Source organism: Poecilia mexicana, unplaced genomic scaffold (genome assembly GCF_051168715.1).
Source record: "Poecilia mexicana isolate PSO_F unplaced genomic scaffold, ASM5116871v1 scaffold_19, whole genome shotgun sequence".
NCBI classification, from domain to species: domain Eukaryota; kingdom Metazoa; phylum Chordata; class Actinopteri; order Cyprinodontiformes; family Poeciliidae; genus Poecilia; species Poecilia mexicana.
The window spans coordinates 15,882,231-15,903,472 of NW_028263388.1; the positions used below are offsets into that span (position 1 = coordinate 15,882,231).

The 21,242-nt window shown below is 37.7% G+C and overlaps 1 protein-coding gene across 1 annotated transcript; it reads left to right on the forward strand.

The window, feature by feature from the left end:
* The first annotated feature begins 1,136 nt into the window (after window positions 1-1,136).
* Window positions 1,137-10,587, forward strand: LOC106922406 (G protein-coupled receptor 26). Its single transcript, XM_014994796.2, has 3 exons — window positions 1,137-2,265; window positions 4,320-4,433; window positions 10,233-10,587. The coding sequence occupies exons 1-3, from the start codon at window positions 1,598-1,600 to the stop codon at window positions 10,459-10,461; spliced, it is 1,011 nt and encodes a 336-aa protein (XP_014850282.1). The 5' UTR covers window positions 1,137-1,597; the 3' UTR covers window positions 10,462-10,587.
* The last annotated feature ends 10,655 nt before the right edge of the window (window positions 10,588-21,242 follow it).

The following is a 21,242-nucleotide window of genomic DNA, read 5'->3' on the forward strand; positions in this document are numbered from 1 at the left end:
TCACGTGTTATGTGACTGACCGATACAGAGTAGCACATGATTGTGAAATCGGATGAAAGGGATGTATGGTTTTACAAACCATATACAATAAATTAGATAAAAGACAATTAAGTGAACATACAACATTGTGAAGATCTTAAAACACACAGACAGAACGGGGAAGAAGTTGTGGAGAAGTTTATAGCAGGACTGAGTTATGAAACAAATTCCTAATCCTAGAATATTTTAGTGAATTTTGTTCAGTCCATCATTGGCAAATTGGGGGAGTTTGGTAAACTTCAAACCTGTCAAGACGTTTTATTCTATTTTAAAATGTACCTGGTACAGATATTCCTCGAAAGCTGCAGAAAAAATGCTTGGTTCAGTGGGGCTGAATCAAATGCATTGGACAATGTTCAAGTTTTCATTTGTATTATTATTATTTTTTAAATCCTTGGATGGATTTCTTTCCCACTACAAAATAAAATACAACTTTGAGTTGGTCACACAAAATTAATTGAAAACAGAAATTTGAGGCTGTGACGTGACATAAGACGGACACGTTCGTGGATATCTTTACGAGATTCTGTAGCATAACTCGCTCTGCTATTTTATTCTTGCATAAATACAAACTGGTTGATGTAGGCTAACGTTGATATCTTGATTTAACTTTTCCACAAAAACTTTCTTCCCCCCCACCGTGATGTCGTCTGTTTTGTGAAATGCACCACTTCCTCCTGCAGACCAACCAGACTTCCAAACATGACGCGTCAACACCCCTTGTTCACATTTGGATTTTGAAGTAGTAGGGGTGTATGGTCATCGTGTCCAAATAGTTCAGTTTGAATCTTTTGTTACTGTGGAATTTGAGATTGAAATTATGTTTCTGACTTAAAACAAAAAAAGGTTTAACCCAATTTAAAGTCAGAGAGTGAGAAAGACAAACAGTTTGAACAGTTTTGCTTTAAAAAAAATCCAGTGTTTTATTTGTAAACAGAACATTTAAGTCATTGCACATCTATTCATCTCTACTTTTATTTAAATTGTCATTTACATAGAAATATAAATGACAATGTATTTATTTCCCCTTCCCTTTTTTCCTTCTTACAAAAATAACTTTAACCGCCATTCAAGGTGGCTGTGCAGCTGTTCTGGTATTCAGAAAAGATCGGGGAGAAACAGAGCGGTCCACGCAGGGAGTTGTGCTGTGTGCACGGAGGGGTGATGCCTGGAGAGCGAGGCATCACAGGATGACAAACTCCCCACTGCAGGGCGCAGCAGCTACTAGAACAGAGCAGCTGTGGCGTGAGAGGCTTCCTGCAGCTCAGAGGCATAAAGGGGGACCTGCACTTTCTAATCCTGAGATTTACTTTAAACATGCTGGAAACCTTCTAACAATCTTCGACTCCAATGCAATGTAGACGAGTGGAGAGGTGGTGGTGGGGGGGAAAGGGAGGCATCTGGACAAATGTGAGGATGTATTTTTTTTTTTCTTTTTTTTTCTTCATTTATTTATTAATACAGTTCTTGAGGGGCAAACAGGATTTGGATATGCGCGCTAAAAGTGTGGAGAAGTGAGTTTTTTTTGTTTTTTGTTTTTTTTGGTGGGGCGCGCAGGATGGACACTGCGGAGGTAATTCTCTCCGTGCTGGTAGTTGTGATCATCATAGTGTCGCTGCTGTCCAACGTCCTGGTGCTGATCTGCTTCCTCTACAACCCGGAGATCCGTAGGCAGGTGCCCGGTCTGTTCAACCTCAACCTCACCTTCTGCAACTTGTTGCTGACTGTGGCCAACATGCCGCTCACTCTGGTGGGACTCGTCAGCAGGGCTCAGCCGGGGGGAGACGGCTTCTGCCAGATCGCCGGGTTCCTGGAGACCTTCCTGTCCACCAACTCCATGCTGAGCATGGCCGCCCTGAGCATCGACAGGTGGATCGCGGTGGTGTTCCCCCTGAGGTACCACTCCAAGATGCGCCACAAGGACGCAGCGCTAGTGCTCGGCTACACGTGGGCGCACTCCATGTCCTTCTCCACCGTGGCCGCCTGTCTCTCGTGGGTGGGCTATCACCGGCTGTACGCGTCCTGCACCCTGTCCAACGCCAGGGCAAGCAGCAGGACCCAGTTTGTTGTCTTCACCGTGTTTTTCCACTCCTTCACCTTCCTCCTGTCTTTTATAGTGTTATGTTTCACATACCTCAAAGTTCTTAAAGTGGCCCGGTTTCACTGCAAGAGGATCGATGTTATAACGATGCAAACTTTGGTGCTGCTTGTGGACATACACCCCAGGTGAGCTCCTATAGGATACACGTAATACTTTTTGTTCCCCCTCCCGCCCCCTTTTGGTTTTGTGTGAATTTATGAATTGAGTTTTATTTTATAGATATCAAGGTAAATGTACAAAATGTTCCATCTGCTTTTTTTTTTTTTTTTTTCAAATTCTCAATAGTGTTTGTACCAAAGATGCAGGGGCATTTCCCATCGTAAAGTTGCTGGCCCTAGAGCTGCCCCAAGGTTATGAGGCTCTAAGCAGAGTTTGATTTGACAACCACCTCCAGCCAAACCCACATCTGAGTTTAATCTTTTTTTTTGTTTTCCTTTGGATTCTACATTTTTTCCATATTCTATGTTGTGTTCACAAGCAACAGATCTTGGGGAAAAAGACAGTGACGTGCAATAAATTGTAATTTTACTGAAATATAAATTAATTTCAGTAGCTAAATAAAACACAATATAAATATGAATTACACACAAATGTGTGTTTTCAAGCCTTATTTTCAATTACTGATTTTTTTTTTTTTTTTGCTTACAACTTCACTTCAAACTAAAGCCAGTTGTGTGACAGGCAGAATATTTGACTTTTCCTTTTTGTACAGGGAATCTGTTAATGACACTGTAAGGCAGCCAGTCATCATAGTGTCTGCTCAAGCAGGACGAGACACACGCGCACACACGCACACACCGCGCACACACCCACCCCCCCCCACACACACACACACACGCACACACACACACATAAATTTAATGAGTTGAATTATTTATTTATGCCTACATCAGATTTTGTCCTTTATGCACCAGTTTTTAATGTCTCTCAATCACTCTTGACCAACCCCCTGATTTCTAAGAACAATATAATAATATATATTTCATTTACCCGCAGTTCTGAATTTACACTGAATGTCACAAAATGCAAACGGATTGCAATTTTCCACAATGTAAGGAACTGACCACAACACTCTTCAGTGTGTTTGATTTAGATGTTCTAATATGTGATAGATTGACGTAACAAATTTATTTGTGAGGTGGTACAAAAAAATTATACAAGGTTTTCCAAATTTATATCACAAATAAAGATCTTAACAGTGTGGTGCACATTTAGGGGTATTTGATACCCCTAAATAAAAATCCTTAGCAACCAGTTGCCTTCAGAACTTACCTAATTAGTAATAAAATCCTTTTATGTGCAGCTTAATGGTATAAATATAATAATAAATGTTTTGTGAAGAAGAAGATTGTTGGAGAACATCTTAAAGACTAAGCAATGCAGTCCGTGGTAACTTGAGAGGTGTTGCAGAGAATCATAGCTCATATGGGTTACTATAATATGGCAAATATTAGTAATTTCTGTATTATGTCAAGATATACACATGGCAGTTTGCTGCAAGGCGTGTATGGTGGCAGAAAACATAATGAAGAACATGCTGTGCTCAGATGAGTCCAGAGAAGCAATAACTATTTGATCAATGTGCAAAGACAATATTTGCAGGACACAGTAGAACATTGCATATCGCCACAAAATTACCATGCTTACTGGGAAACATGATGGTGGCAAAGTTTAGATGTACGTTTAATGGCGTGTGAATGTGTTGCAAATTTTCAAAGCTTCTCCTTCCAGTTTTTGCAGAGATTTTGCAGAGAAGAATGGAAAATATTGTCAGTCTATGGATGAGAGAAGCTGCCAAGAGACTCGCTGCTCTGGCTGCAGCGGAAGGTTGTTGACCAGTGTGCTGACTCGGGGAAACTGAAAACAAACGCAGGCCACACTTTTCAGATCTTTTTAGGAACGAGATTGGACAAAAATGTGTAGCGTTTCCACCATTTGTGGCCTCTTGTTTCGTTTAGGTCTGCTTAAAGCAATTTGGCAACAAATTCAAACACAGCCTCACATTTCCACAAAGGATTCCAACGCAGCTCCTAAGAATGTGAGTTCGTTTTAATAAGGCGGCTTAACTGCTTTCGACTTCTTAGATTTAATATCCTCAATATACAGAAATCCAGAAGTAATCCCAGTAAACCTCAGATTTTGCCCCACTGGGAATAAACTGGCTGTCTTTCCCTTCCAGCGTCCGCCAGCGGTGCCTGGAGGAGCAGAAGAGGCGGCGGCAGAGAGCAACGAGGAAGATCAGCACCTTCATCGGCACCTTCATGCTCTGCTTTGCTCCCTATGTGATCACGAGGTGAGTGTTTGCAGGTGGGAGAAACGGTGCTGTAGCACGCACAAAACGCTGCAGAGCCTTTTGGTTACCTTCCTCCAACACGCCAGCCCTCCCACTCACACTTCCTGCCTGCTTCCTCTCCATGCGGGCTGAGTTCGGAAGATGAGAGTGGCTGACCTTGTGATAAGTAATACGCCTCTGTCCGGCTGTTGTTGCTGCTGCATTGGCACTTTGTTCTCCTCAAGTTCGTCTGGTGCATCCCCACTTTGTTGAATTCGCTGGCATCAATCACTGCTTGAAGAAGGGATGCCAAAGAAGGCCACGGGAGAGAGAAAGAGGACTTAAGTGATGCAAGGTGAAAGGATGAGAATGTGGAAAACAAAATCTGTGTAATGGGAAATAAATCATTATTTAGTTTACTACTTTGAATAATAAAATGAATACAAAAAAAAAAAAAAAAAATCAAGATTGCGACCAAATAATATTTCTAATCTATCAAAGTCTTCTTTTAAATGAGGCTCATGTCTCTGTGTCAAGGAAAGAAATATTTCCTGGCATTATTTCTTGTTTGGAACATAACCAGATAAATTCTATCTGCGGTTTTGCGTCTGAAAATAAATTTGATTTGACTCCAAAGGTTGACTGTAATTTTCTGGAGGGCAAACATGAGTCATGGAGCCTGTTTTGCAAATCACCTATTGGGATATTTGGATTCCTGCAAGATTCCAAGCTCTTGCCCATCCATGTGTATGCCTTTAAGCATGTAGCGGTTATCAGCAACATGGTATATATACCAAGGTTTTAAATAGTTACTGTTGCAGAGCTGCTAATATTTTCCTTCATATTGGTTTTATGGAAAATCTGTTTACAGAGAGGTCACGGAGAGTGCCACAGTGACTGGAGTTTTCTCTTGCAGGAGTCGGAAGTATAATGGCTCTGCCTCTCTATTGCTGTGCACTGCTGGGCAGCTAGCTGAAAGAAGGCAACTGCACTTTTCTCTTGCTAAGATGTCTGATAGTTTTGTTTGGTAATATGTTACCAAAACAGACCTGTAGAATCAGACGAAACGAACCTGTCAATAAGTGGCAAATATTTGGTAGCAAGTGAACATTTTATCAATTTGACAGAGCCAAATTGATAAATCGTGATAAACCGAATCAGAGCATTTGCAAAGCTACAGCTCTTCTTGGGTGTTCCTAGCCTGAAGTGACAAGTGTGTATCAATATTGTTAAGTACCAATGCATGTAAACAGGAAGGTGGACTTTGGGAAACCACAGTCTGTGACATTATTTGGCGCAGTCTTTACACAAGAAAACGACCAAACATGAAAACAATCTATCACTGAAGATAAAACCTCTTTTTGCACATTCAATTTTTCCACACTGTGATAACTTTATTGACTACACAGACATTCAGAGGTAATCACACACAGTAATATTTTAAATTATGGTAAATATTGGTCTATTCTGAAGCTTTCTGGAGCTTAAAATTGAACTTACTGTCAAACGTTTTAGAAAACACATCTTTATTTTGAAGACTGTTTTTTTTCAGGATGAGGTTGTTGTCGCTAAACCTAAAAGTTTAACAAGGACACGTCGAAGGGAGTGATCGGGAAGACATTGTTATGTCTTAAAGGTCAACTTTGATGTGTTTTTTCTACACCATCCTATGGTATTTTTACTCTCTGTTTCATACGGCTGTAATCGTATCTCTGCCCATGCCTAGGGCGTTGACAGTCCAAATGAATTTAGCACCACAGTGTCTCCTGCTATCAGCTATAATTTAATAGGAATGTAATGGTAGAGGTGTGGTCCCCAACTTTGGAAGCAAGTGTCCTGCAAATTGAAAATGTTTTCCTGTTCCAGGAGCAGCTAGGTCAAACCTCTTTGGCATGCGTTCAAGTACGGCAGCCCGTCAATAACCCTAGTGATTTCACTTGAATGTGCTGAAGCAGGAAAGTTTCTTAAAAAAAATATATTTCAGGACACCAAACCTTAAGAACCAGTGTTGAAGACTACTGCTGCACTGCATTTGTGATCCATTTGAAAGCGAAAGGGCTGAATTTTATGGGTTTTGAACTCAGTGACCAGGTAACATGGAAGCTGATGGTTTGACTGAGAAAAGCTAAAATAAAAAACATTATGGCTGTGTCCATATGCATGAGGCATCCATGTTGGATTTGAAGGTCAAGGAGAAACGTCAAACTTTTTTCAGTTGGAGTTTTGACTTCGGGGAGTGGGGGCGTTAGATTACTTTTATATCTTAGAACCTCGAAACTCCATCTACGGAGTTCAAATAGAACTCACCATCATAAAGTCTGTTGCATGTCTTCCTTGAAGCAAGTAAAAAAAAAAAAAAAAGAAAACTGAATGAAAGTTTTTTCTCTCAAGGGAGTAGATGTTCTTCCTTGTCTTTATGGCTTCAAAAGGGTTTTTAATTTTTGATTTTAGCTACAACAGAATCAGAATAGAGTTTGTTCCAGACAACTTTTGTTAGATGCGATTGTTTCTCTCTCTTATTTTTGATTGAAACTGAACCAAACAAATAAGCGACACCTTGGCCCCGAATGTTCACTGACAAATATATTATGCCTATACATCCATGCAAATAATCTGAAGAATTGCATAAAAAAAGGAATTATAGTTTAAATTTAATATCATATTGTTTTGTGATGTTTACAATTTGTAATCTGTAAGTTTGTCTATTTAACGTTTTCTATTAACAAACTAAGAGTATCTATAAGTTTTCACGATGCTGCCGGCTTTCCTGATCGAAGCTTTCCTTCCCCAGATGTTTTTTTGTTTTTTTTTTACCATAAGCAGATTTGCCTTTCCATCTCCAGAAGACATCGAGCAGTGTTATGTCGGATGTTATGTCAGATGTTCCCAGCTTGAGATGTTGTAGAAATAAATCAGAGTGTCACTTTTTTGGTCAAAGGTCCCTCTTCCCTGGAGGTCTGTGGATATTTGCCCAGTTGTCCCAGACCAGAGAAACAGAAAACTAGACAATTCACATCTATACTTATCTAAATCCAGACTCAACTAAGAACAGCTTTGTGTGTCAGGGCATTAAAAGCAAGAAGCCAGAATTCTTGCTTTATCACAGTTCACATGTCAGTAAGATGTGGTAAGATGCAACTGGCTCACAGACTGAAAAATAACCTGGTATCAGCTGTCTTCATACAGTGTTTGACCATCAGTTGCATTGATTTTACAATTCTCTAGATCTTTAATACTGTTTTAAAACATACTCCAAAGCATTTTGGTGATGGAGGAAGGAATACAAGCTCTTTGAAATTAAATTAGCTTTGGCTTTGTTATTAAACTATTCCAGGCTATTCAACAAGCTTTCCATCTGCTCAAACAACGAGACAATTTGTTGTGTTATCGATACTCTGCCAATAATAAAAAAAAAGCACAGCAAGGCGTCACATGTTTTCCCTCTGAAAATGGCAGATTAGTATTTCAATATAAATTTGATATGATGAAAATTCATCCCAGTGAAGCAAACATCTGTCAAATCTACCTATAAGGCTAGCATTAATGTGCTGACACAGCTCTACTTTAAACACAGTAATCATCCAGAGTGCAGTCACTTAGAATCTGTCATTTAAAAAAATAAAAAGTTTTATAAGACTGAGCAAATGTGAAAGTCGGTAAAGTTGAAGCAAATTTTCATGCTTGCTTCCTGGAGAATCATTAGTTGCCCCATTAATTGGTGAGTTGAACAACTTTCTGTCCTTTGTTTTGTTTTTGATTTTTTTGCTAATAGCTGATTTGAGGTAATGACATGGAAAAATCCCTAATATTATAATAGCTTGGTTAATGCTTACAAATTAAAGGACTGCTTGTATAATAAACCATTAATACTTCATAGTCATTTTATTATATCCAGACAGCTTTGAGTTTGTATTTACAGCCAGCTCCAATGATGAACATATCAATTACACACAGACTGTTGTTTTCAAGCTTTAGTTTTTATTTGTAATTATGATTTCCTACATACAGCAAATGAAAGCATTTGAGATTATAATATTACATCAGACCAATAAAAATAAATGTTAATACAAAAATGTTAATGAAAACTATGTTCAATACCTGCTAAAAGGCTGTAATTTCCAAATTGTACTTTCAATTTGACAAACAAGCCCAGTGCATAAGAAACCTCAAATTGATCCAAATAGTAATTTTCCTTAAAATGAAACTATGTAGATCTGTCTTACAATACCAACGCAGCTTCTTGTAAAAGTATTCACACCCCCTGAGGAGTTTCACATTGTATCTAATTTCAATCACAAAATTCAGTTTGGATTTTCTGACATAGACCAACACTGAATAGCACATAACTATCAAGTGGAAGGAAATGATGCATGGCTTTGGGCAACTTTTACGGATAAAAATCTGAAAATTGTTGGTTTCGATACCCCTGAATAAAATCCATTTAGGATGAAATATCTATGTAGGTCATCCGCTTAGCACATTGAATCAGTTTCTATTTAAATTTCATGATGAATATAGCTGTTCTGTGAAGGCCTCAGAGATTTGTTGAAGAACATCGTGGAGCAAACAGCATCATGAAGACCAAGGACCACAGCGCATAAGTCACGGATGAAGTTGGTTGAAGTTTAAAGCAGGGTTAGGCCATGTAACAACAGCCCAGCTTGGAAAATCCCAGATCACTGTTCAATCGATTTCATAATCTAAAAATAGATAAATTATGACTCAGCTGCCAACCTGCCAAGACACAGACGTCCACCTAAACTGACGGTGTGGGTAAGAGCTCAAAGACAACTTTTAGTTATGTACTCTATAATTCTGCCTTTGTGAAAGAGTGGAAATAAGGATACTATTGTTGAAAAAAAATCCTATAAAATCATCTTTCCATTTTGCCACAACCAACTGAGACTAAACTTTTTGACCTGCATGCCACAGGCTATATGTGAGGGGAAACATGCATGTTGATAAAATAAAATTGACCATACACTGAAAAATCCTTTAAATGTAAAGCTTGACAAAGATGACTTAAATGATATCTATTTAAAAAACCGCCTACATGTTGATAAAGTTTGCATATTTCTATTTCATAATGCAGGTACTGCTTTGTCTTTTGTTATAGCCTTTGCTAAGCCAAGGGGAAAGCCCTTGATTTAGCAATCTATATATGTACTACCCCTCCACACAGTCAGTTGAGGTCATTTGGAATCTGATTAGTGTTCCTCTTGGATGCCTCCTATTGGAGTTTTTTTGTGCACATCCCATTTAGAGGAGATAGAAAGTGCTGAGGGACGATGTTTGGATCTCTTTTACTCCTCGGGATCCTCCAGAACGAGCTAGAGAGTTTCACTGGGGAGATATATCTCAGACAAGTCGAAGAAAATGGATGGCACTATAAAGATATGCCATATAAATTATTATCCATCCAGCCATCGTCCATTATGCTTGCAGGATTGCGGGAGGCTGGTGTCTATCTCCAATGGTCATTCGGCGAGAGTTGGGGTACATCCTGGACACATCGCCAGTCCATTACAGAGCATTTATAGATTATTATTCAAATAAAAACAGAAATAAAATAAGTACAATAATCTCTGTAGGTTGCACATAAAGAGGAAAAATTAAGTTGGAGAAATAAATAAAAAAAACACAAGTAAACACTTAAATTAGTAGAGCTGCACTAGAAAAAAAAAACCTTCTCAGTTTCCAGCAGTGTTTTGCCTACATGTCTCTGCATCGTAAGCTCCAGGCATGCATTTCTTTTCCAGTATGTCGAATTGCCTTTCCCACCTCTTGCTCTCACCACCCTCTCCGTCTGTCTACCCTCAGGATCGTGGAGTTATTTCCAGCAGTGCCGATCGACCCTCACTGGGGAATCGTCTCCAAGTGCTTGGCTTACAGCAAGGCAGCGTGCGACCCCTTCGTGTACTCCCTGCTGAGGCACCAGTACAAGAAGACGTGCACGGACATCCTCAACAGGCTGCTGAAACGGAGCTCCCTAAACGCGTCCGGGCGGCGGCCGGAGCAGCAGGGGAGCAGCATACCCACAGCTGAGTGATGGAGGTTACTTGGTAGCACAGACGGAAACACGAACCTTATTCATTGTTGATGAGGACGAGGATAAATATTGCTGTTTCTTGTCCGCGTCTGCTTAGATCAGCTCTGACATTACAAAAAAAAACAACACTAAGGTAAAAGAAAAAAAAAAGAAATCACTACTGACAAGGGCAAACCTCTGCACAGGAGTACCAACAGACTGCCCAGAGCTGCAGATCAGTGCAGTGAACTCGCTGTGAGGACAATAAACTGCAGATTAACCATCTACCTGGGGTGACGGATGTTGGTCAAGCAGGAAATATGGTCAACTATTAGCACCGGCCGTGACAGCTAGGGTAGGATATGACATTTAGCTACATATTTACTTTGTCGCATATTTGTTTTAAAATATATCTTGTGTACGGTGCTGCAGTGACTAGTTTATGCACTGTTGAATTATGTAGCACTGAAGATAACATTTTCCGTAATAAATCACAAAGTTTCTCAAATTTATTCCTGTCGAAAGCATACATCACAGCAAACGCTGCTGCAGTGCAATCTGACTCAGGAATTCGGGCTTAACTAAATCAGACTCCAAATTAAGCAGATAATCCGGACACTCGTTTATTTTGTTGTTTCCGAATTTTCTCTTCTTTGTTTCTTAAACACATCTTGTAAAGCTCTCAGTGACGTGGACAAACTGAAGTTTTGAAGGAAACACTAAACCAGTTGCCGTTAACTGTAGTTGTCGTTGTTTAGCCAAGTTGGTATGCATGCATTAGTATTCGCACTTTCTGAGTACTAATTGAAAACCTGGAAAAAACAAACAAAAAACTTCTAGGCTACAGTTAATTGTTTTTGAAACACCAAACAGAAGTACTTTAACCAAAAACCAGAAATAAATGGAAGACCAGAAAGCTTCCAGTCTTAAACATCACAAAATACATTGCCCATCACCTACGGATTACATTTTTCCTCTTGTTTTTATATCTTTAAACACCTCTGGTGAAGCTCTGAGTTTTAGGAGGAATGATTGAGCCAAAACTTATTAAAGCTATCATTGCCTGTTTAGGTTTTAGACACACTGAGATATTTTGTCCACATACTACATTATGGTCACATTGGATTAAAATTGACATGGTAGTAGCATGTTTTTGTTTTGGGGCTCAAAAGTAGAAAATAGGTCCTATAAGTGAGTCTGAGACCCAAATCTGCTTGAGCATAACCTGAATTCCAATTTCAGAGATCTCACATCAACCTTGACAGCAAAAATCCCTAATGGACGCCTCACGTATGAAAACCAGCTAATGCTAATCTCTTCATTTGCATTAACGTTGATTTATATTTATGTGGATTAGTCACACACATAGTACACATCTGTCATCACAGAACAAGGTACCAACAACTATTTATTGTTAATAGTTGTTAGCTGGGTCACAGAAGAAGAGTTAGCAAGTTGCACTTTTTTCTTTTTTTACTAAGCTGAAACTGGACACCATCAACCCTTAATACAAAACTTGTGGTTATGCTTTTTTGTTTTGTTTTTTTATTTGTAAGCACCTACTGTGAAGCTTTTAGTGACCTGACTAAATTTGAAGTTTTGAACAGAAACAAAAACGTTGTGCCGTTTTTTTTTTTTTGTTGTTTGTTTGTTTTTTTAGACATTAATTCTTTCAGGCTCATCATCATATAAAGGATGCCATGAATACTGTCAAACTGACAAAAGATTTAGCAGAATAGTCAAATCTGAGCAGCTTTTACAGGTTCAGAATTACATGATGTTAATGTAAATAAAAGAGTTTCCATCTGTCCAAGTCAACTGTTTCATTAAAGGCACGTGGGACAGAATACTTCCAAAAAAGCTACATATTTCAGAAATGTTTGCACAAAGTAATCCATCTCATGCACAACTTTTGACCCCCAAGAAATGCACTGTGGTGTCTTTATCTGCACAGTCACCCAATCTCTCTGCATTTTGCCTCTATCTGCTTATTTTGCTGTGTGTTCAGGTTTTTTGAGCAGAGGTTGTGTAAGTGTGATAACCACCACAAAGGATGACTTAACGACGGTGTTTTAACTGGCTTCAGCTTCAGCTGCTGATGTTGTTTGTTCTTTTTTTCTGTTTGTGCTTTAGAGTTGTTTACAGTTTCTTTCTCTAAAATATATTTTTGTAAATTGGGTGACCTCAGTTTTGCTTGTGAGTCAGTGTGAAAATGTAGACTGAAGTAGTGTTTGAGAAATATCCTAGTCTGCTTTGTCTTAAATTAATAACATAAAATAAAGTCAGCCTGAAAGACTATTTTTTTACTGAAAGGGACTAAAAACATTTTAAGATTTAAATTGTTTGATGGGGATTTTATAGGACATTTTAGAGTAATACCGGAAGCGATGCAAATGTTTTGGAGTTTTGCAAATTTTGTTACATCATTGAATTGGGCATCGGTCCACCAGCTTTGCGCATCTAGATGGTGAAATGTTTGCCCATTTTTTGGGCTGATCTCAGCCAACACAACACAATGTAGAGGTTTTTCCTTCTCCCAGGATTGCCCTGTTTTTAGATTAGTCCAGGTTCCCTTCAACTCTGACCAGCTTCCCCTGTCTTTGCTTTAGAAAACTAAAACCTACACCACATCATGATGCTGCCACCACCATGTTTTACTGTGAGATTTAATGACATTTTCAAGATGATGTGAAGAATTATGTTTCTGCCGCATCTCATCCGGTGACCAGAAAGGTCCATTTTTGTTTCTAAGTAGAGCGTCATCTTCTACATGTTTGTTTTGTTCCCACATGCCTCATGGCAAACTGGACTTTTTGTAGCTGTCTTGAAACAATGGGTTTCTTTTTGCTACTCTTTCATAAATGCCAGATGTCTGCAGTGAACATCTGATAGCTGTACTGTTGACATTTTTTCCTGCTTTAGCTGCAGCGGCTCTCTCCAGCTCCTTCAGTTTCCTTCCTTCCCCACTGGCTTGAGTATGAATTTATTTGTTTTAATCATGGCTTTTGTTCATTTGGTCAGTGCCTGCTGTGGAAGAGCTTCATAAATAAGCTCGACATGGCTTTGATTACTTTTGTAAGTTTACTATAAGATTACATTTTCCTCAAACCCAGACAGCTCAATGAGTGAAACCTCAACACATAATTTGTACATTTCCACTTACTGGTGTTCCACTGGTGTTCTCGTATGTAGTTTTAAAACAGGCGTTTATGCAAAATGCGTTAGGTTTTACAATATTAGATTAATTATGAAGGAACAATAAAATATTTTACTAAGAGAAAAATATTCATGCTTCCATCCATTTAGTTCACTTAATGTACATTGCATCAATTCAGCAAAGACGTAACCTCAAGTAACTTTAAAGAAAAAAAATCTAATTTTCATACAGAACATTCAATCAAATTTGTCTATCTCTCCGATACAAATAAATTCAGTTGCATTCACCTCAGTTTGATCCTATTTATAAAATGACGCCCTCAAAATCCATTTATAGCAAAAGATGGTAAAAACAAACACCTATTCGAGGGAGCCTAGCTGGTTGCGTCATGTTATCGACTCTGCAGAAATATTTCAGAGGCAGGAGTTGACAGTTTATACTGAGTTAATTCATTCTGGAGTTGGCTAGTCGTTTCTGCTTCTCTTGTACAACTTAACTGGGAGATTGAGCCATGAGAAAAATAATAATAAACATGTTTCTCAAATATTATTTTTAATTGGTGTAATTCTGTACACATGTTAATTAGTTTAATCCCCCATGTGTTACTATATAAATCCCCTAAAGGTAACGCAGTACTTGATTGAGCAAATATAGGATCCTGGAGTCTGGTTTTGAGTGACCCAGTGTTCAGAGGTGAGATTTGATCTCTGTTTTTCCCTACAATATTTTTCAGAGAAGCAATTTTTTTTTGTACCTGAATATTCCTCTTGGTAGTTTATATATTTTCTCCTACCAAATGACATTTAATGAACGATTCCAGGTAACCAAGGGTGTCTTCAGTATATTGTGTAGCTATAAAAGATGACAGTACAAGCTTTTTAATCTCCACGAAGAGATTCTATTTTGTGATTATTAAGTCCTCTTTTTTCTGCTTCGTGGGTAAGTTATGGAGTCCTACATAAGCTTGTGAGTCCTCTTGACTTATTTGTTCCCTCTTAATGTAAATTATTTTTCTTTCTGTATCAGAAAATAAACAGCTTATTATAGAGCTGGCATGATATTTTGTTTAAATCACCAAAGGAAACAGAATAATACATGTACAGTACTTAACAAAAAGATTCCTACCATTTAAACTTGCTCACATTTTCTAAAATTTTTAAAAACAACCTCAACATATTTTAATGGAATTTCAACAAAAATTAGAGCATACTTGTGAAGTGAATGGAAGACATTTTAGAAAAAAAAAAAACTTTTCATGTGTGGAGGGAAAGTGACAGTATTCATAACCCTGGCCGTACATGGTAGTTGCAGCATCATGCTGTGGTCATACAGAAAGATGTTCTGAATTGATGTGAAGATGTGTGTGTGTGTGTACATGTGAGTTGGAGGTAAAAGGGTGAATTAACTTAAATGAATTAAGTAAATCTTAGCTGCAGAGATAACTGCAGCTAATGGTTGCTTGCCAAAGTTTTAATTCAGAGGAGCTGAACATGAATACATTTTCTACATTCTTCCACTTCACAATTATGCGCTACTTTGTGTTGGTCCGCCACGTAAATCCTCATTGAATTAAATTTAAGTTTGTGGTTGTAATATGGGAAAATGTGGAAAAGCTTAAGGGACATCAATGGTTTTTCAGGACATGTAATTATTAAGTAACATTGCTTTTAGACCACTCTTGTATTTTGGCTACATTTTAAAAATACAACATTGGTAAAATAATGATGAACCAGTGCCAAAGTGACTGCTGCAAACCAGTGATTTAAGTACCACACATGCATTTAAGCTTCTAAATGCAGAAATTGTTTTAAGGCGAATATTGTAATTTATCTCTGACGCTCTTCATTACTTTGCAAGACAGGTGATGCCTTAACTTCGGTAATGTGGTGATTTTTCCATTTACGTTAGAATATGTGTATTTTTCTTGTACTATACATAGAGATTGAATAACTGCCTTATTTATTTCAGTCTATTTTGTTACTTCTGCGTCTATATTTCTCTGTACAAACATGCATTACTACTATCTTTATTGTACAGGAGATAAATATATATATAAAAAATGTGGACAGACTGGAATTTAGAACAGTATTTTTTGGCTCTTTTGATATCTGTACTTGTAATTTATGTTGGCGTTTTACAGAATGTGCTGCTTCAAATGTAAATGAGAGTTAAGTTCTTGCATATTGGTGTAACATACCTCGTTTTGTTTGTTGGTGACTGACTTGACTACTTTGAGTGTTTCATTTATTTATTAAACATCAGTTGGACGCTGTTAAATAGGACAAATGGAAAGCAATGTGATTTTATTTGGAGATAAGGGATTTTGATATTGTGTTTGTTATTCTGATAAAAATGAGAACACTGACCTCTAGATTTTGTCCAAATTGTAGTAGATATTTTTTTTTATTATGCTGCTCAGAGTATATGCTTTTTATTGATCTTGATGAGAAACAATAAAAATTGGAAGATAATTTATGAAGCACATCAAATAAAACAGTGTTTTGTGTGTTTTCTTTAAATATAAGTTTATTTAAAAAATAACCAGAAAAACAACAAAAATGATTTCAGTTTTTTCTGCATTTAGATTTTCTTAGATCAGGGTTTAATACCTGACCAGTGTTTTTAAACAGGGTGTGGTTTAGATACACAACATATAATGACAGTAACACTTTCTTTTTTGCAAACAAAACGAAGTAATAAAACATGAGAAACTATGATGTAAAGAGTCTGTTTTTAGTAGGGCATAATCATTCCCAATTTTTTAAAATAATTATAGACATTAAAATAGTGCATCGAAAGTGAAATGGTCCTTTGCCACACAACAGAAATGAAAGCCAAACCCAGCATCACGTTTCTTCACGTTTTCCATTCACTTATCCAGACTACTGTAAAATCAGCCCATAAAATCTTGAAATCTGAGTCTGTTTGCTTAAGAATTTGAATTTTTAAAGATTTTTTCTTAAATAATCCCAAACCTTGAATTCTCACACAGAGCTTATCTCAGAATTTGCTTTGCTGTGGTCAAGTTTAACCAAAACAAGGAAACTGTTTAAATTTATTTAATTGTTTTCCCAACAGCAGATAAAACATAAGAAATTGTGAAATGATTTTAAATTAAGTGACACAATTTTGATTCAGTGAAATTATTTGACAAATGTACTTCATTGAAATATTAAATAAAACGAAACATTTTCACAATTTGATTAACCTAATTTAATGGTACTGCTATAGTTTGACCATTCTACTGGTTACCACTGTAACCAAATTATATTTTTAATACTTTGTAATTGGGAATTAATCTTTGTGTGCTCGTAAACTTAACTAATTAAACTTTCTCCATCCTGCCTTATTTTTTACAAAGTCTGGATTAAAACTCAATATGGAGGATGTGAAGGTAAAACAGTCATTCAGAGAAGTAACTCAACCCCTATAATTGCCTTACAGCATTTCTAAAGTGCTACATGACCAGAAAATAATGTGTGAGATCAGAAAAGCTTTGCTGACCCACTTGTTGACTCTGAAAATACACTACTGTATGTCCGAAAAAGTGAAAAAAGTTCTATCCTGGTTGGTGAGCCATGGTTTTATCTTTTTATTATTATTACTTTCATTTATGGCTTCTGCGTTTGTCGATGAGAGTGTGGTTTGTTTAAACATCTTGCTAAGAGCATGCCTTACTGTTTCACTCAATTTGCCATTTGAAGTAAAGGCATTTTGAATCCTTTCACCTTCTCTGTAGGCTGTCTTTGATCATTTTTATGACCTTTTTTTTTTTAGTGAAACCAGAAAGACTCATGCATGACCAGGAGAAGCTGCCTAAAGCATCAAAAGAGCAAAGATTCCTTATTCCCATATGGCAAAATCAAAACAGAACTAATTCACCAGACACAAAATCAACCTTCCGTCCAAATCACGTGGAAGGGCAGCGTATGAAGATGGGGAGAGCATAAAGAATCCCCAGAGTTTGAGCAAGCAAAGCTTCAAGTTTGTGAAAAGTTGTACCAGAATGCTAAGCGCTGTCATGTTGGCAAAAGGGAGCTGTTGAGACGACTAACAGACAGAAGTGTTTTTATCAAAATAAAATAAAGTTTGATGTAGTTGCTGTTCTCCCTTGTAAAGGCTGAACTTAGATCATACATGTAACTTTGTTCTGCTGCAGGAAGACGCATTTCAGACTCTTTCACAAAGGGCAACAGTGAAGGACTCTTTAGCACATGTGGCATACATTTCTCTGTCTATCTAACTTTCTGGAAAGCGTTAGAATCAGCACTTCCAAATATATCTGCAACCGTTGTAAATCAGGCTTGGCGTCTTTCTTTTTCTGACCTTTTCACTTTATGCACTTCTGGAAGGGTCACTGAGGTCGGGTGAGCAGATGCTTTTCGTGAAACAGAGGAGATCGGGCTTTCTCTGACTACGCCAAAACTTTTGAAAAATTGATGCTTTCTCTTTACATGATTACTGACTCGCAACACCTTCCAAACATCCTTATAAATCAATTAGTAATCAGGAGATAGTTTGGTGCTTTTAGTCAGATCAGTTGAAGGGACACGCCTAATACATTGTGTTGTTTCGTAAAAGCAGCTTTTAGCAAAGTGTTTGTGTATGTAGAATTGGTTTGTCTTAATCTTAAAATTGAGGTTATAACACAGAAACATAAGAAATAAAATCTCTCTGATTCTGATGTCTTTCGAAATACACCAGAGTCAGGTCAGAAGAGCACAAATTGAAAGATTCGATAAGACTTATGTAACTTTTATACACCTGCAGAGATTCCAGCTGCAATCAGTCCCAGTCGCAGGGAGGCCACTTTTCTCTTCACACCGCAGCCTAGGTAGTAATGAAACAACATCAGCAGCTCGCTGAGAAAGCCCCGGCTTGAAATGGCTGAGGTTCTGTACACTGATTACCTCCCCAGGTATCAATGATTATCCTCAGATGGATGGCGCTGACCCTGACATACGGCTTAATCATGGTTGGCTTCAACACCCTTGGACGACTGACCCCCCTGGGAGTCAAATAAACTACAATGCGAATTGAAAAGTGGACACCTCTTACTGTAAAAGAAAGCAACAGATTCACAGAAGCACTTAATGCATTGAAACAGTCCCCACGAGCTCCATCAACAGTCTAAAATAATTTACCGCTATGATCCAGGCACTATTTTTTGTAGTCTTTTTTTTTCCTTTATTGTTGTGTCATGAGGTATTTATTGAATGCTAATTAACTGAACCAATAAAAATATATTAGAATGTCAAACGTCCTTTCTACCATTTTATATTTAACGTGAACGTGGATGGGATTTCATTGATGTGTCACTTTTAGAAATGAATATTTCTTCTTAGGTATTAATTAATCATTGTGCAAAATTATGTCTGAAAATGTTACCATTCCAAACCATATAACAAGTGCTGGACTTTAGAAAATCTGAAACCTGATCTGATCATTTTTTTTAAAGAAAAAAAACAAAAACAAAACAAAACAAATTATCTCAATCTTTGCTACAGCGGCTGTCCACTCTGACCCTGACGTTTAAAAAGAGGAAGGTCGAGATGTTTCTCAGCAGCTCTCCATGGCGACCCACCTTCCTGACATCCAGGTCAGAGCTGGAAAATATCAAAGACTTGACCAACATCTAACAAAGCCCTTATCTCTCTGCACATCTGCCTAATATCAGAGCTGCAGACCACTTTAGCTACACCGCACATTGTGCAAACTCTACAACTCCCCCGTCCCTTTACTTGCAGCAATTGTGTCTGCAGCCCATATGGAAAAAGTCTGGACAGCAATTTGTCCAACAAGCTCTTATTACAGATGAGAATAGCTACTGTTTCAGCATATGTCTTGTTTTACACACATTCAGCACTGCAGCTTGCTTTTTTGGTGTATCTCTTATCACAGCAGGTTGCTGTGAAATCTAAGGTGTTCGAGTTTTCCAAAATAAAAGCAGTCCAAATTTGACTATACAGAACATTCAGTGTTTTTGAGAGGAATCACATATTTACAAGGCAAATAATTAAGTTGCAGGTTTAGGAGAGTATTAGAAAACTAATATGCAACCGTATGCATACTGCTGATGTTGTGTAACTGAATCATTATTGAAAGGAGGAAGTTCACAATAACACCAGTGAATAGTTCCACCAGTCATTCTGTCAGACAAGTGGTGCTTGTTCAAGGATGAAGTTAGCAGATGTTGTGCATACTGGAAAACTGAGCATTCCTTTCTGAATAAGGTTGTTAATCTAGGCTTCCTTCAGAAGAACAGGATACCTGGATTAAAAATTTACAAGAAAAATAAAGAAGTGGAAAAATAGTAGTTGGTTCAGCTGAAATGAAAATAAAAAGGCAAATACACAGGTAATCTTAAGGTCACGAGTGATCAGAGAAGCTCAGTTACTTTTGAGCAATATAACATATAGACCTGAGACCCCCACCAAGTCCCACTGTTATATAAAACAATGTCCTGAAGAAGTTACGAACACATTAACCAGCTTGTAGGCAAATGGTGCAACATAGTTTGTTAGACAACATTCAAACATGAATTTCATTCTGGTCAACAATGAAAAGCATAACGGCTCCAGCGTCACGATATTGTGTAAAGTTGGGATGGGACCTGTCACAGATTATGTGGCTATTTTCCATCAACAATTGTGTTCAGTTCTATTAGTTGTGGATGTAGAACCACTAGATTTTACAACCAGAAGCAAGAACTAAAAAGAACAATGTTTAAATTCTACTGTACTAATGTAATATTTATGAAGAAAGGATTTTCTGAAAACAGCCTAAAGTTGGGCAACTGTTTCTTTCCGTCACTGAAAATCAACAAACGCAGTAAAACGCTCCAGGTCAAAAAATATACATATTAAACACATCTGCTTTGCCCATTTAGAACACATATTATAGCTGCTTCATTGAGATAGATGTTAGTTAAACCTAAGATTAATTTTTTTTGTTTTGTTTTTAATGAATAACAACAAAACCTTGGATGTTCTAAGGATGTTCCACTACCAAATGAATGTTTAATGGCTTAAAGTAGCAAGGGCTGCTCTGTCTCGCTGACTTACAAATGTATTTCTCCTGTTTCACACCCAGTCTTTGATGTTGAGCTGCAGAGAGCATTGTAATATTAACACTTTCTGACAAGTCTCGCACAGTCCAGTGCTTTGAGATGATGACAGGTGTGTGAGACTTCGTTCAATAACTTTGGAGGAGATAAGGGAGGCTGGAGTCTTCGTCTAATTACATGGTGGCCAAAGAGAAGGAAGCCAGAGTTGTCAGAATAAGCCAGTGATCCGTAAAAGCCCCGGCAGAGCTCTGATAATTAGAGTCCTTCCATCCTGACACTCCCAAGATGCAATCTCACTTCTGCAGAAATCATAAATGATCTTTAAAATGACCCACAGTCATTATAGCCAAGCTATGGACATGTAGCTGAGATCCTTTCACATCAGAGGTGTGATAATATCTTTTAGGGCAAATGTATTTACCTTAATTCAGTTGGTGGACCTTCTTTGTAATGAGGGCTGCTCAAATCGTACCCAATGATTTGAGCATTTTAGTTCATGAATGTCTCCTTTAAGCAATTGGTTGTTAGTTTAATTCACCAACCTTTTTCAATTCTCAATTCAACTTACAGTGTTGACAC

What these genes read in the sequence shown, in the direction of transcription:
- LOC106922406 (XM_014994796.2), top strand. Translation starts at nt 1,598, where the DNA reads ATGGACACTGCGGAGGTAATTCTCTCCGTGCTGGTAGTTGTGATCATC. An exon ending in CTTGTGGACATACACCCCAG is followed by an intron (nt 2,266 to 4,319) that starts GTGAGCTCCTAT and finishes TTTCCCTTCCAG; the next exon opens with CGTCCGCCAGCGGTGCCTGG. An exon ending in GCTCCCTATGTGATCACGAG is followed by an intron (nt 4,434 to 10,232) that starts GTGAGTGTTTGC and finishes GTCTACCCTCAG; the next exon opens with GATCGTGGAGTTATTTCCAG.